The following is a 17186-nucleotide window of genomic DNA, read 5'->3' on the forward strand; positions in this document are numbered from 1 at the left end:
TTTAAATAGTCTTTTTTTTTAAAGTAATAGTAGGTTATAAAAATGAAAATTAAATGAGTAATAGAGGACTTAAAAATTTTAAAAAAAGTTAATAAAAAAGAAAAAGAAAAGAAAAGAATGATCGTAAAAATAGTAAAAATACATCTAGGACTTTCTCTGGTGGTGTTGTGGGCAGTGTGGGGTCAGTTCATTTTCAGATAGTTCCTTGGTCTGGCTTATATTTCTCAAGATCTATAGGCCCCTTCCTATGTAGTCGGTACTAACTAGAGGGTTTTAATCTATCGGACCTGTCACTTCCAAGGCGGTTCCCTCTGTTTTAGCTTCTTCTGTTTGCTGGTCTCCTCAGTGTCTGATTTCCGCCCTGACACAAGGGGGGCAGTGGTGGACACATTTTTTAGGCTCACTTGTTCAGTCGCTCTGTGCGGAGGGAGGGCCACTGCAAACAAATAACACTGGCATGTGCTCGTAGTGTCTCAGCCACACTGGGCCTGCCCCCGCTCACGGTGAGTGCACCCTCCCTGCCCACACAGCTCAGGCTCTAGGTTGCTCTGCCGGGAATCATCCGAGGCCAGCCCTGGGCTGCATGCACCTCCCAGGTCTAAGCCTCTCAGGTTCAGGCACTCGGGTAGTCCTCAGAGGCGCAGACTCCTTTGGGCCTGTGTTTTGTGCCCTTCCCAGCTCTGAGCAGCTCGGGTGATGAGGTGTTTGGCAAGCGCAGTCACTGTGACTTATCTCTTCTCCTGTCCCTGTTGCTCGGTTTTCTGGGTGTACAACCGGCACACCTTCTCAGGTGGATGATGATTGTCCAGAACCCCGAGAAGTCTTAGTTAGCAAAGAAGACTGCTTGCAGGTTGGTAGATAATGTCTCTCTGGGGCTGCGATTGCCCCCTTCCAGCTCTGGCTGCCTGTCACTGGAGGGGGATGTTCTGCAGCCGGTTGGTTCTGTTCAACCCTTTGTTCTGTGCATGGGCCTGGCAGTGTCTTAGGGCTTTTCGCGTGGTAGCTATCCCACAGTCTGGTTTGCTAACACAAATTAGTTCACTCTGATTATCCTCGGGGCCTTCAGGCCCGATCCTTACTCTAAGCAATGCAGCCTGCGCCTCCCTGCCCAGCCCCTGCTTGCTAGTGGTGGGTGCAGGCGTCTGCGCTGCTTCTCCGCTAGGGGAGTTACTGTTGGGCTCGTAATCTGTGGGTTTCAATTATTTACTTATTTTTCATCCCTATTATGTTGCCCTCTGTGCTTCCAAGGCTTGCCACAGACTCGGCAGTGAGAGTGTTTCCTGGTGTTTGGAAACCTCTCTTTTTAAGACTCCCTTCCTGGGATGGAGCTCCATCCCTGCCTCTTTTGTCTCTTTTGTTTTTGTCTTTTATAATTTTCTTACCTCTTTTTGAAGACAATGGGCTACTTTTCTGGGTGCCTGATGTCCTCTGCCGGTATTGAGAAGTTGTTTTGTGGAATTTACTCAGCGTTTAAGTGTTCTTTTGATGAATTGGTGGGGAAGAAAGTGTTCTCCCCGTCATATTCCTCTGCCATCTTAGGACCACCTCCCTATTATTATTTTTTAAATAAATTTATTTTAATTGGAGGCTAATTACTTTACAATATTGTATTGGTTTTGCCATACATCAATATGAATCTGCCATGGGTATACTCATGTTCCCCATCCTGAACCCCTCTCCCACTTCCCTCCCTGTACCATCTCTCTGGGTCATCCCAGTGCACCAGCCCCAAGCATCCTGTATCATGTATCTGGACTGGTGATTCATTTCATATATGATATTATACATGTTTCAATGCCATTCTCTCAAATCATCCCACCCTCTCCCTCTCCCACAGAGTCCAAAAGACTGTTCTATAACTACAATATTGTAGTGGTGTTTGCCATACATTGACATGAATCAGCCATTCGTGTACAGGCATCAGGGTCTTTTATGATGAGTTGGCTCTTCCAATCAGGTGGACAAAGTACTGGAGTTTCAGCTCCAGCGTCAGTGCTTGAAATGAATATTCAGGGTTGACTTCCAGGTTTGCAGGAGATGCAGACAGGTAATTTCAGTCCAAAATGAGACAGGTCATTCTGGGTACTGACCTTCAGGAGGTGGTTAGTAGGACCTTGTTTTTGGGCAAATCAACCATCTGACTAGTTTATCTGAGCTGCCACCCTGAATACTCAGACCTAATTGCTTGCTTTCTCCCCAGATGCCCAAGGACCCCCTTGGCCATCCAGCAGTAACTAACTGGCGGCTTACAGAGTCAGACTTGCCATATCTGTCCCAGAGGCCAAACATGTGTCAGCTTAAAGGCCTGGATCTGAGTGGGGTCACAATGACAGACTTTGGTCCTGAGATCCTCCACGTTCTTCTGGAATAAGTTGCAGACACCCTCCAGGAACTGAACTTAGAGGACTATGGGATTACAGAGTCCCAGCATGAGGCCATCCTCTGCCCTGATCCACTGTTCAAGCTTGGGGCCTTCAGTCTGTGTGGGAATGTCCTATCTGGCCATCCTGGAAAAGATTCTGAGTGACACCACTGGGCTGAGCAACTTAAGTGATGAGTCTGATCCTGCCCCTCAGGAGAGTGGCAGCCCTCATGGAGCCCTTCACCTGGGCCGACTCGTCCAGCTTCAAGATAAACTCATTGAGATTATGTGGGATTTAGGACATGCAAGGTCCATCTGGCTTAGCTCCAGCCTGTGTCCTCACTGGGAAATAAGATATTCGATCCCAAGAAGCCCTTTCTGTACCACGGTTACAGTCCTCCTAGCTGGATGCATCTGTCAAAGTTTACTTCTGGTCACCTGCAAACTAAAATCTAGGCAGTAGATGCATCAGGAACAGAAAACCAATCCATGGTTTCAGACATAAGCTCAATGTGAATGGAAAGGAAAGACAATCGATCTTGCAGTGATGCTGGATTGCAAGGGGAAATGTAGACTTTGGGAGGTGTTGGAACTTTTGGGGATATGTATTTATACAATCAAATATGCACCTCAATTTTTGGAGCTGCATGTGGTTTTGCGACCCACATGTTGGAATTTTCCCTGGGTAGATGCTTCTAAAGCAATTGTCAAAAATAAAGAAACTCTTGTTGAAAACCACCTGCTGCCTTCCCTGATTTAATACTCTGTTTTCAGCTTATACCTCAGCAATCTCCAGATACTGATTTTTTTTAAAAAAGCACTGCATTGTCTATGATCCGAAACCTTACCATTCCTGCACCTTCTTTTTCTGTTAAGAGCATCTTTTAACCCTTTGCTTATTTCTTTGGCTTTCTTGTTCCTCACTGTCTCCCAGAGTTTGCCCAATTTCTTGTCCATTCCACTGGTGATACCATCCAGCCATCTCATCCTCTGATGCCCTCTTTTCCTTCTGCCCTCAATATTTCCCAGCATCAGGGACTTTTCCAATGAGTCAGCTCTTCTGATAAGATGACCAAAATACTGAAGTTTCAGCTTCAGCATCAGTCCTTCCAATGAATATTCAGGACTTATTTCCTTTAGGATTGATGGGTTTGATCTCCTTGCTGTCCAAGGGACTCTCAAGAGTCTTCCCCAGTACTACCATTTGAAAGAGTCATTTCTTCAGTGCTCAGCTTTTCTTAGGGTCCAACTCTCACACAGCCATGTATATGACTACTGGAAAAACCATAGCTTGACTATACAAAGTGGTGTAGGCAAAGTGGTGTCCCTGCTTTTTAATATGCTGACCAGGTTTGCCATAGCTTTCTGTCCAAGAAGCAAGCATCTATTCTTCAAACCACAGAACTTTATTGTTTTTCTTGCTAACTCTCAGGAAAATGAAACAGATGTAATAACAGATATGGTAATTACCACAAAGATGGAAATTCATATCCGTGAGCATCATGATCAGCATGCCGAGATGTCCAGAGGGTTACCATTAAGATGAAAGCACAGGTGATTGCAAAGTTCTGGGAATTTTCATTGTATTTCCACTCAGATTTCTGCATTTTATTGAATATTCTGTATTATCAGATCCTTTTCCATAACCAGTGTTGGAAATAAAGGCATAATCCTTTTAGAAAATCTAGAGCAAACATCGGAGAAGGCAATGGCACCCCACTCCAGTACTCTTGCCTGGAAAATCCCATGGACGGAGGAGCCTGGTATGCTGCAGTCCATGAGGTCGCTAAGAGTTAGGCATAACTGAGCGACTTCACTTTCACTTTTCACTTTCATGCATTGTAGAAGAAATGGCAACCCACTCCAGTGTTCTTGCCTGGAGAATCCCAGGGACGAGGGAGTCTGATGGGCTGCCGTCTATGGGGTCGCACAGAGTCGGACACAACTGAAGCAACTTAGCAGCAGCAGCAGCATTTTCCTAAAAGGACTTTAAATGTCTGATCACAACTCAATTATATCTCCTCCTATATCATTCCTATAATCACACCTATATCACTTCTATGTATCACTCCTATAATTGATTATATCAATTATAACTCCTCCTCCCTGACAGGCATGGAGCGGTGAGAACCAGTCTCAATCTTGTTGGCAGTGTGCAAAACATCTTACAGAACTGAGGATCTCACCTTTGACAGTGAAGGACACACAAAGACAAGAAACTGTGACTTATACACTGACTGATAGAAGCATGAAGAATACCCATGCCCAAAGTCATGGTCTGAGTCAGCAGGGAGAGCCCTGCAGAGAGCTCTTCATTCCAATAGTTCATTGGATGCTGTGTTGCCCTCTGTGTATATTAATTCACTGAACAGCCAAAGAAATAAGCAAGGAGGTAAGAGTTGCCCCAGGAGGCTTACATGGTGGCTTAGATGGCAAAGAATCTACCTGTAGTGCAGGAGACTGGGGTTCAGGTCCCCGGGAGAAGGGAACACCTACCCACTCCATATGGATACAAGTCTAGCTTTTTAGGTCCATTTAAATTCCCATTAAAGCATATTGATCTCTTCCCTTGAAAAGGCATGGTTTCAAATGACCTATCAGTAATCACAATTGGCACAGGTTAGTTCAAAAAATGCTAGTAATTGGGGAAACCACAGCATGAAAAGTGTTCCTAGGACAAATTTTGCATATTTGAATAAACTTTGTCAGACACAGAGTATAAGACACATTGCATAAATGTCACTGTGAAGGAGAGGAGAGGAATAGAGCAGTGCCTAGAGGGAAATTAGAGCCCTATATGTATTTTTAAAAACTGTACAAAATGAATTTTATCACTTTAAAGAATATTTAGAAAACCAGAGAAAAGAAGAAGAGAAAATTTAGATCCAATTTAGAGAGGAAATAACTTATGGAGTAACAGCCGTGAAGAATCCTCTTAATGATAGATCTTGAGACCCCTAGATAGCTTGATTCAAACAGGGAAAGAAACTAGGAACTCACAGAAAATGGACAGGGAGATATCTGAGACCAGAAGTTTGTCAACAACTTTCTTGATGACATGAAGGAAATAATATTTGAGGTTTTCTTTTGAATATGAACATAAGTGTGCTTTGAATCCTCTATCCCCTCAGAAATATGTGGCCTTAAGGAAGGTGATGATTACAGCTGAATATCAGAGGATGCTTCTGTTGCTCCGGGAGGAGGAGCAACTGCATTTGGACGCTCTGGAGAGAGAAGCCAAGGACATTTGTGAACAACTCGAAGAGAGTGTTCAGAATGACTCAGTACAGAGAAAGTCTGAAAGAATTGTACAGACAGCTGACTGAGATGTGCCACAAGCCGGACACGGAGCTGCTCCAGGTGAGAGAGGAGGTCCGTCCTCAGGGAGAGAAACACTCTTCTAGACGAGCGCTGTGACACTGAAATGTTACCTATCCAGACATATGGTAACAAATTCAGCAAAACTCTGTGACCAGGGGAAAGTTAATTTTCTTGGCATAAATCTCACTAGTAGTTCAGTTCAGTTCAGTCGCTCAGTTGTGTCCGAATCTTTTGGACTTCATGAATTGCAGCACTCCAGGCCTTCCTGTCGATCACCAACTCCCGGAGTTCACTCAAACTCATGTCCCTCATGTCCATCGAGTTGGTGATGCCATCCAGCCATCTCATCATCTGTCGGCCCTTTCCTCCTGCCCCCAATCTCTCCCAGCATCAGAGTCTTTTCCAATGAGTCAACTCTTGGCATGAGGTGGCCAAAGTACTGGAGTTTCAGCTTTAGCATCAGTCCTTCCAATGAACACGCAGGACTGATCTCCTTTAGGATGGACTGGTTGGATCTCTTTGCAGTCCAAGGGACTCTCTTGAGTCTTCTCCAACACCACAGTTCCAAAGCATCAATTCTTCAACGTGCAGCTTTCTTCACAGTCCAACTCTCACATCCATACATGACCACTGGAAAAACCATAGCCTTAACTAGATGGACCTTAGTGGGCAGAGTAATGTCTCTGCTTTTTAATATGCTATCTAGGTTGGTCATAACTTTCGTTCCAATCAGTAAGCGTCTTTTAATTTCATGGCTGCGATCACCATCTGCAGCGTACATTCCCCTAAACCCTTGTCACTCTCTGCTATCCACACCCTGTGGATGCTGAGGTTCTTCCTGTCATCTAGGTAAGATATTTCGTGCTGGTATCAATTTTAAAGCACTCTATAATTCGTTTTATTCAGTTGTCTGTTTTACTTTAATTGTTACTACAAATGGTGAGATTTATCCTTGAACATAGCACTAGGTAGTGAGTGACATTGGAAACTTAGATGTTGATGCATCTTGAGGCAGACCCTTCCTGCCCCCTTTCCTTCCTTAATGTGCCTGGAGGAAGCATATCATGTTTTACTTTAGGCTCGGTTATGAAGATAGCTTCTGAGTGTTCTCTAGAAAAAAATTAGAAAGCCATATCTAATACACAAACAGAAGTAGTAAAGAAGATGAAAAAGGATAGAACTCTCATGATTAATGTGATCTTTTCTTTTTTGTTTTTCTTTGATAGGGCTTGGAAAATATACTGGAAAGGCAAGTATACACTAATGATTTTTGATTTCTGAAAAATTTGTTGTCTTTTTCATGAAGTGGATTCACCATTGTTCCTTGGGACCATGGGGAATTGATTTCAAGTCCTCCCCCATTCCCAAATTCCAGGATAAAGAATCCTTTGTACATAATGCCATAGTATTTGCAGATAAATTCTAAGCATGTTCCTGTACATTTTGCCATCTCTAGTCAACTTATTACAACTAACATTTTACAGTGTAAATTAAATGCAATATAAGTCATTCCCCGGTATGTGGCATTTTCAAGTTTTACATTTTTGGAACTGTCTGTAAATGTTTTCTGATTTTTTTCCCATTCAGAACAAGGGAAAAGGAGAAAGGAAGTTTAGACTGGGAATCTGGGATTGACCTGTACACACCATGTATGAAATATAGTTAGGAAAGTAGCTCTACAAGCTCCTATTGTAAAATAAATGAATAAATAAACAAATAAATAGCCTAGAATGTACAGATTAAATCCATGTGTGAATCCATAGGTACAGAACGCTAGCATATGTATTATCAATATTGTCTTTTCGGCCATTTTCTATTTCATTTCAAAAGAACTTTAAGGACTTCTGATCCTTGGTCTCAGAAGTTTCCTTTTCATTTGACTGAAAACAAATATACCTGCAAAAGTGAAAGTAGCTCACTCGTGTCTGACTCTTTGAGACCTCATGGACTATACAGTCCATGGAATTCTCCAGGCCAGAATACTGGAGTGGGTAGCCTTTCCTTTCTCCAGGGTACCCTCCCAACCCAGGGATTGAACCCAGGTCTCCTGCATTGCAGGTGGATTCTTTACCAACTGAGTTATGAGGGAAGCCAATATACCTGAGAACCTGCTGACATTCTTGGCTTTGTTCCATCCACTCACCCCATCCTCTCCAACCTCACCAAAATAAAACTTAGTGAAGGGATTTTTCTAGGATATCACAGAGGAAGCACCTACTCTAGTGAGTTGGAAGGTGAGAAAATTATGAAAGAAACATATTCCCCACACCTGACAAGTGAGACTGTGATATTGATAATACTGAGTAGCAGTGACTCAGCCTGTTCCATCACAGCAAGCCCCCTGCAGGCAGGACCTCACAGGGAGGTGCTTCCTGCTGCCCACCAAAGAGCAATGACTTTCAGGACCAGGGCAGCCAGGTTGGACCTGCGTCACTTTGCTGGACTGACAAGAGTAAACATGTCTGGTCAGTGAGCACTTCTGTTTAGACACAGAATGCATCCTTGATGACTACTTTGTGAGTGAAGCCTCAAAGGTTTAGCCTGAATGTCTTGCTGTCTGTAAAATGCCCAGGGTCTTTGAATTGATGGAATTGAGGAAGGGAATGAAGTTCAGTGAGTGAAAACTTGGAATAATGTCTGAGAAAAATGGGAAAATTGAAATTTGAGATAATTTCTATTTAGTGGCAACATTTTTATATTCTATATATGGCAACATTTTTATATTTTCATGCAAGTAGAATATATTGTATATGCAAATCACCAAAAGTAGGAGAATCCTGAGAACATATCCTGTGGTGAAGTCTGCTGTTTTGCAATGCTCATGTGATTAACCTTTGGTCTTGAAATGGAACCGATGTCCTTTGTTACAGGGCTGACTTGGCACGGAAGCAGAAGCCTCAGCCCATGAACCCAGAGCTCCCTTCCTGGCCTCTTTATTCCTACACATGCTGAACCACTTCAGAGGTAAGAGTCAGCCTTTTGATGATCAGCACTTTAGACCTTCATAGCTTAGGAAAGAGCCTTCGTTCATTTATGATACATATTCTTGGACATGAAGGAGGTGCATAATTTCCTGAAGTTGTTAACATCTTTTCTGCCACTGTAGTCAGATTACAAACACCAAGGCTGACGTTTGCCACCTATAGTTTCCTGAAAATGCCAATCCAGACACAGATATTTAGATATATTTGACACAGGCAGCAGCAATGAATCAAAGTTCCTGATTCTCTTCATTCTCTCAGTATTTGGTGATGTCCCTCTTTGGGATTTTGATGATTCTTATACATGTGCTGTGGTATCTCATTGATGTTTTAAAGCCCTTTGCTTTTCAGGCCTTTTAATTTTATTTTTTTCCACTCCCTTCATTTTCTCTTATTCTTTGTCCCTTGAGTGAGAAACCAGTCTTTTATTTTGTTCATTTGTGTGTTAAACATCCTTTTGTGAGATTGAGTGCAAGGCATGTTGGGATGGGATCTGAGGATTTTTAACTGCCAAAGAAGCTTCGTAATGCTCAATATGAATCTCAATTCAGACTGAGACAGTTTTCATTTACATTCTTAAGGGTAAAGGGAGTGATAGAAGGGACATATTTAAGCAGAGTGTGCTTCTCTCATGTATCCCAAAGGAGAGTGGCTTTCTGTTTCTTTCTCCACAGATACATAGAATCCCACAGACTGCTGGACTTCAGAAAGAACTCACCCGCTCAATCTTGAGAGTGCAGACGGTGGAAATACCGCTGAGGTGTCTGATCTGCTGGGACCATACATTTCACAAAAACCTAGAAAACATGCTGCCTAAAAGCCAAGATGACTGGTCCAGAGAAAACATTGTTCAATTACTGGTATGTACAAAAAAAAAAAAAATCTATCCAGCGACCAGCACATGTTCAAAATAACTCAGTCAGTGATGGACTGGGAAAAAATAGCTTGTAAAGAATTTTCTGGGGAAATGTACAAACTCAAATGGTTAGAGATTTCCCATAATGTTAGAAAGCTTCATACTTTGACAGAATTAGTCCTGGAAGCTAAGGAAAATGTTCACAATCCTTCCAAAAGCAGAAAACACAAGAAACATCCTGATTTACCCAAGAACCCCTTGACAGCTTACCTCCACTTTTTTAAAGAGATGAGACCTCAGTACCTCCAAAAACACCCCAAGATGAGCAACCAGGAGCTGACCAAGGCTCCGTCTGAGGCATACAGGAAGCTGCCAGAACAGCTCAAGCTGAAATATAGTCAAGATTTCCAGAAAGAAAAGTAGGAGTTTCAGGAGAAAATGGCTCTATTTAGAGAAGAGCACCCTGATCTAGTCCAGAACTCCAAGAAAACTGATGTCCCCAAAGGAAGTCAAAGCAAAGTGCCAAATAAGTTTCAGGAAAATGTGCACACAGTGAAGTCTCCCCCAGAAAACAATTTACTCATGAAGTGTAAATTCCAAGGAGAGCCCAAGAAGCCCCCGATGAATGGCTATCACAGGTTCCACCAGGATCTCTGGTCCAGCAGAGAGCTGAAACTTGTGCCCCCGAGGGAGTGCATGGTGGAGATCAGTAGACGCTGGCAGCGGGTCCCCCAGGACCAGAAGGAGCTTTATAAGAAGCAGGCAGAGGGGCTGCAGACACAGTACAAGGTGGACCTTGATCTCTGGCTCAGGACTCTGTCTCCTGAAGAATATGCTGCTTACAGAGAGGTGACCTGTGCTAAGCCTAAGAACATGAGTGTGACGGGGGGCCTGAACCCCAATACTAGCAGGATGGGTCTGCAGTCCCCATCATCAAGGAATCTGCAAGGAAGACTTAGAGAGGACCCGGGGCTTCAGGCTCCAGAGTTAGCATAATCAGACACGACTGGAGAACATTCTCCTGCCTCAGGGAGATGAGAGGAAAATGAGGAAGAGGAGGAAGGCAGCCACTCCTCAGCCCCCAGCAGTGAGGATGAAGATGGAGATTCTGAGCCCGAGGAGCACGGCTCCAGCTCATCGTCCTCAAGGGACTCCTCTGACTCGGATTCCAGCTGGGTTTAGTTCACATCCTGAAGAGACAAAAGTCCATGGGCTCTTCTCTCTATGCCTCTTCATTGCCTTCCTTCTTTCCCTCCCTCTTCATACAAAGTAGGACCTGTTGGAAAGAAGGCATCTTGAACTGTAATCTCTGGCCTCTCCATCTACCCCAGGTTCACCCCGAGAGAAAGTCAATGCAATGTGAAGCCTCGTGGAGTAAACCCTGAGTTGTCTGGGCTGTGGGGCACATTGGACTAGACTGAGATCCCTGAACTGGAAAGGTTTGCTCTCCTCACCCTCTGCCTGCCAGACGTGTGAGGGGCTCCAGGGGTCTGTGAGCCCCTTCTCTGTGACCTTTTCCCTCAGGACACAGGCAGTGAGTGGGGAGGGAAGATCTGATTGACTGGATATAGGTGAGCTGCCTTTAAAAACATTGTCTATGCCCCTTCTCTCTGAAGTGAGGAGCTGGCCCTTCCTTACCTTGGAAGTGGGGCTGGGCACATGGGCAGCAGCATTTCTATATGTATATTCATCCTTTTAGCTATCAGTGAGATTTTATTACTGATTTCAAAAATTAGAAATTTTAAACTGCTCCATTTGAGTTAGCTTTTCCTTAAAGCCAGCATCTTTTGACTCAATTACACTAATTTTCCAGGCCACATCTAAATTCCTTCTGGTTTCTGCCACAGCCCATCATGTATTTACCGTGTGAAGTAAACTGCAAGTCACTCACTCATGCCCGACTCTTTGCGACCCCATGGACTATACAGTCCATGGAATTCTCCAGGCTAGAATACTGGAGTGAGTATCTGTTCCCTTCTCCAGGGCATCTTCCCATCCCAGTGATTGAACCTGGGATTGCAGGCAGATTCTTTACCAGCTGAGCTGCAAGGGAAGCCCCAAAATACAGGAGTGGGTAGCCTATCCCTTCTCCAGTGGATCTTCCTGACCCATGAATCAAACTAGGGTCTCCTGTTTTGCAGTCGGATTCTTTACCAACTGAGCTATCAGGGAAGCCCTTGATTTATTCATATTATGTTACTAGATTGTATTAATTAGGTGTTGTGTATAAGTAAGTTAGTCCACAGGTTGCTAAACTGGGAATTTATGTAGTAGTATGACACTACTTTTGTCATTTTGGCTTATTGATATATTTGAAAATATGTTTAAAGCCAGTGCCATCTCATTAAACTTTTCTAAACATTATTTGATGTTTTCACTTTTGGTTCTCATGGACAATTAGTATCACAATTAGTAAGTTGTGTTCTTACATGTGAAAAGGGTTGAGTTTTGAGAATTCATCATACTCCTTGATGTCTTAGTGAAATATTTTATTCTTTATAAATATACAGGCAGGGAACTACTGTGCAGCACGTGGAACTCAGCTCAGTGTTGTGACAGCCTGGATGCGAGGGGAGTTTGGGGAGAATGTACACATGTATAAGTACAGAAGAGTCCCTTCATCCATATTTTCATGAACTGGGAATACAACTCCAGTCACAGAAGATCTAATTTAAGATTAGAATTAGTGTTTCTAAAATGTCTCACAGTTCATTCACACACAAAAATTCATGAGTGGATTTCTTTCCTCCTGCCAAGTCTAAATATATATTTTACTGAGATGTGAGCTGGAGCCTAGGGTCTGCAACAAGAGAAGCCACCGCAACGGGAAGCCAGCACACTGCAGTGAAGAGCAGCCCCACTTGCACCAACCAGAGGAAGCCCACGCTCAGCAATGAAGACCGAGTGCAGAGGTTCTTGAACTCTCAGTGCTGGAGCCCTTCCTAGTTATTCTGTCCCCTCTCACTAGGAGTGGAGCCCACTGGTTTCCCTGGGGGTGAAGGCCCTGGAGGTGAGGGGCGCAGACTCTGAGTGTAAAGAGCAGCTCTGGGACCCCTGCAGCCCCCCTCCCCTGCCCCCTCCTGCACATCCTCCAAGGGGGACTCTGGGCTGAGCAGAGCCTCACCCCCGCTTTCCCAGATGTGCCAGGTATACAAACCAGTCTGGGGCCTCAGGGAAAAGCTCCCTCTCTGGACAAAACCATGTTGGATTGTCAGAGTTTCAGTGCCTATGGAGGCAGGGACAAGAACACAGAACCCAGTGTTGCCCACTCAAAGGTCTTCAGGGTCCCTTCCTGCCCTGAAGGAAGGTCCCAGCTGGCAGCCACCCCCTGAGTTCAGGGCTGAGTTATTAGGGCCCAGAACCCACTGTGGGCAGATTGGCCTTGGGCAGATAGGAGATCACCTTCCTCCTGGGTCCAGTCCCTTCAGAAGCTGCCAGGATTCCTTGGTACCACAGCAGTTTCTGCACCCTGGGGAATTTTGTGAGCTCCTGGAGAACCACAATTTTTAATGCCTAAACTTCCTTTGGTCCCTGGGCCTTGGCTACTCCTGGAGATTTTCCAGAGCTAATAGAGCAGAAGGCTTTTCCTCAGACCCTCTTGAGATCCAGTCCTTGGGAAAAGGGAGGTCTCTCCTACCACCTGCCCCTGGAAGCAGGTGTCTGAGACACTGCAGCTGAAAGAGCTGGGTCCCCTGGCTCATCCTACTTGCTAATCTGTTCTGTCCAGGGAGCTTCAGAGAAGTGGACCTCTCCATGGTTTACTCCAGGAGATGTGACATACCTCATTACCACTGAGCCTAGAGTGGGAATTGTCGGAGCCAGGGTCCCTCGGGTACCTGGGTCAGGGACCAGGAATGGTGCCTACCTTCCTGTTGAACTTGGTCTTCACCTGCCCGGGACCTACATGACACTGAACCCTGAGTCACTCAATGTCTTTCCATAGATGGACTTAAACATGTTCCTACATATTTTCTCAGAGAAAATATCAGAAAGCTAAAAGAAATAAAGTAATTTTGTTTTTTAAAATGTAACAAACAAGTAAACACAGCGATATCCAGTGATGTATATATTTATTCCTGTTATTTCTTTCTTTAAACAACAACTGCCACATTGGATCCAGATATAAACTCTTGTAAACAACCAAATATCAATTTATCACAGATTAATTCAAATCCATTTGGGGGGTTAAATGTTTATGCCAAAGAAAAACAATCTGAAATATTAATATTCTCACTATATATGTCTAGAAAAGAGTAGTTAACTTTAGTCTACAAGACCTAAATAATAATAATAAAACAATACAGATTAATGCCCTTTTGATTGATAATTTACATACTATATGTAAATGCTCCTGACAGCCAAGAACACTTCAGTCAGTCTCCCTCCTAACAGCTTTTCAGTAAACACAAGATGTTCAGTCTAACCTCAGGTTTGGGCTGTGGGATCCTTAGAGAGCAGAAAAGTGGCAGATGGCAATCCTGGAAAGTCCAGGCCCACAGAATAAGTCACAAAATTTTCTGTGATTCTTTTGGCGTCAGAAGCGAAGACCCTGCAGGTTCACCTACCACATGGTTCCATGCTTCAGCTGCAACCAGCAGAGGAATCTAGAATCATACCCATTGGTGAGCTGTGTGTGTGTGTGTGTGTGTGTGTGTGTGTGTTGGGACCAGGCACACTTGGAAGACTGATTGGAATCACTGCCCTCCCTGCCGTGCCCACCACAACCAGGGCTCTGGTTCCTTTGTTAAGCCTGCTTGTAGTCTTCCCCCCCCAGTCTGGTTCTATACTCTCTAATTTCTGGGTATGTTGTGCTGTGCAAGGCTGTGGAACCTCTGGTCCTGTAATTCCATTCTCCACGCCCACTCCCTGCACTCCTGATTCAAGGCATGGATTAGGACACGGGATCAGAGGGGTCTGAGGCCGCTGCAGCCACAGCAGGACCAACATATGCTATACCTGCACTGTACTGTGTTGCCTATCAAAATCCTGTTGCTGTGGTTTAGTTGCTCAGTCATGTACGACTCTTTGCAACCCCATGGACTGCAGCACATCAGACTTCCCTGTCCTTCACTGTCTCCTAGAGTTTGCTCAAACTCATGTCCATTGAGTCAATGATGCCATCCAACCATCTCACCGTCTGTCACCCCTTTCTTCTCCTGCCCTCAATCTTTTCCAGCATCAAAGTCTTTTGCAATAAGTCAGCTGTTCCCATCAGGTGGCCTAAGTATTACAGCTTCAGCTTCACCATCAGTCCTTCCAATGAATATTCAGAGTTGATTTCCTTTAGGATGGATTTGTTTGATCTCCTTGCAGTCAAAGGGACTCTCAAGAGGCTTTCACAGCACCACAGTTGAAAAGCATCAATTCTTCAACCCTCAACCTTCTTTACAATCCAACTCTCACATCCATACATCACTACTGGAAAAACCATAGCTTTGACTATATGAACTTTTGTCAGCAAAGTGAGGTCTCTGTTTTTTAATATGCTGTCTAAGTTTGTCAAAGTTTGTCTTCAAAGGGCAAGCATCTTTTAATTTCATGTCTGTTGTCACTGTCTGCAGTGATTTTGGAGCCCAAGAAAATAGTCTGTCACTGATTTCATTTTCTCCCCATCTATTTTCCATGAAGAGATGGGACCAGATGCTGTGATCTTTGTTTTTGGAATGTTGAGTTTTAAGCCAGCTTTTTCATTCTCCTCTTTTACATTCATCAAGAGGCTCCTTAGTTCCTCTTCACTTTCTGCCATAAGGGTGCTGTCATCTGCATATCTGAGTTTACTGATATTTCTCCTGGCAATAAGTATAATTGTTTCACCTCCCTCTTGAACCTTCCACCCATCTATTCCTCATTTCACCCCTCTAGGTCTTCACAGAGCCCCAGACTGAGCTCCCTGTGCTATAAAGCAACTGCTCACCAGCCATCTACTTTACATATGGTAATCTGAGCCACCAGGAAAGCCTGGCTCTAGGTTTATCTGCCTCAGTTCAAATGACTCAGTTCTGTTTCTTTTTTATGGCTGGGTAATAGTCCATTGTATACATGTATTTCTTCTTTATCCATTCATCCATTGATATTCATTGATACCTTGGTTTCTTTGGTTGCTTCCTTTTCCTGGCTACTGTAAATAGCACTGCAATGTTCATTGAGGTTCATGTGTATTTCTGAATTATTGCTTTCTCAGGATATATGTCCAGTAGTGGTATTGCTGAGTCATATGGTAGTTTTGTTCTAGGTCATTTATGCAAGCAAAGCACACTGCTTGCAATGTACATTAATCCTGAAAGCATTAAGTGAAAGTAACCAGATATAAAAAGTCATATTGTGTGAACCCATTTAATTGAAACTATATAAAATAAAAATTCATGAACAATAAAACTGGATTAGAGGGGTGACATGAGATAGGGAGGGGAAATGGGGCATAAATATTAATGAGCACCAATTTCTTTCTGGAATGATGGATATATTCTGAAATTAGAAAATTCTTTTTTCACAAATTTTTGTATATTACTAAAACCCACTGAATTATATACTATAGTCTATGGTATGCAACTTTTATGTTAATAGAAGTATTACATTATTTTAAAAAGAAAAGCAATTGATTGTATTCTATGAAATACTCCATAACAAATTTTTATTAAAATAAAATTTAATTACCAAACTTATACATTCAACATGATCATGCCATTTTATAAACATATTGTCATTCAGTTCAGTTCAGTTCAGTTGCTCAATCGTGTCTAACTCTTTGCGACCCCATGAATGGCAGCACGCCAGGCCTCCCTGTCCGTCACCATCTCCCGGAGTTCACTCACACTCATGTCCATCGAGTCGGTGATATCATCCATCCATCTCATCTTCTGTCATCCCCTTCTCCTCCTGCCTCCAATCCCTCCCAGAATCAGAGTCTTTTCCAATGAGTCAACTCTTGGCATGAGATGGCCAAAGTACTAGAGTTTCAGCTTTAGCATCATTCCTTCCAAAGAACACCTAGGGCTGATCTCCTTTAGAATAGACTGGTTGTATCTCCTTGCAGTCCAAGGGACTCTCAAGAGTCTTCTCCAACACTACAGTTCAAAAGCATCAATTCTTCAGTGCTCAGCTTTCTTCATACTCCAACTCTCACATCCATACATGACCGCTGGAAAAACCATAGCCTTGACTAGACGAACCTTTGTTGGCAAAGTAATGTCTCTGCTTTTCAATATGGTATCTAGGTTGGTCATAACTTTCCTTCCAAGGAGTAAGCATCTTTTAATTTCATGGCTGCAGTCACCATCTACAGTGATGTTGGAGCCCAAAAAAGTAAAGTCTGACACTGTTTCTACTGTTTCCCCATCTATTTCCCATGAAGTGGTGGGACCAGATGATATGATCTTTGTTTTCTGAATGTTGAGTTTTAAGCCAACTTTTTCACTCTCCACTTTCACTTTCACCAAGAGGCTTTTGAGTTCCTCTTCACTTTCTGCCATAAGGGTGGTGTCATCTGCATATCTGAGGTTATTGATATTTCTCCCGGCAATCTTGATTCCAGCTTGTGCTTCTTCCAGCCTAGCATTTCTCATGATGTACTCTGCATAGATGTTAAATAAGCAGGGTGACAATATACAGCCTTGATGTACTCCTTTTCCTGTTTGGAACCAGTCTGTTGTTCCATGTCCAGTTCTAA

At 43.5% G+C, this 17186-nt stretch overlaps 1 protein-coding gene across 1 annotated transcript; it reads left to right on the forward strand.

The window, feature by feature from the left end:
• Window positions 1–9361: 9361 nt before the first annotated feature.
• Window positions 9362–10516, forward strand: LOC129654220 (upstream-binding factor 1-like protein 1). The gene is given in 2 exon segments (XM_055583745.1): window positions 9362–9545; window positions 9548–10516. Coding segments are annotated over 2 exon segments (1044 nt in total). The 5' UTR covers window positions 9362–9470.
• The last annotated feature ends 6670 nt before the right edge of the window (window positions 10517–17186 follow it).

Source organism: Bubalus kerabau, chromosome 5 (genome assembly GCF_029407905.1).
Source record: "Bubalus kerabau isolate K-KA32 ecotype Philippines breed swamp buffalo chromosome 5, PCC_UOA_SB_1v2, whole genome shotgun sequence".
Lineage (NCBI taxonomy): Eukaryota > Metazoa > Chordata > Mammalia > Artiodactyla > Bovidae > Bubalus > Bubalus kerabau.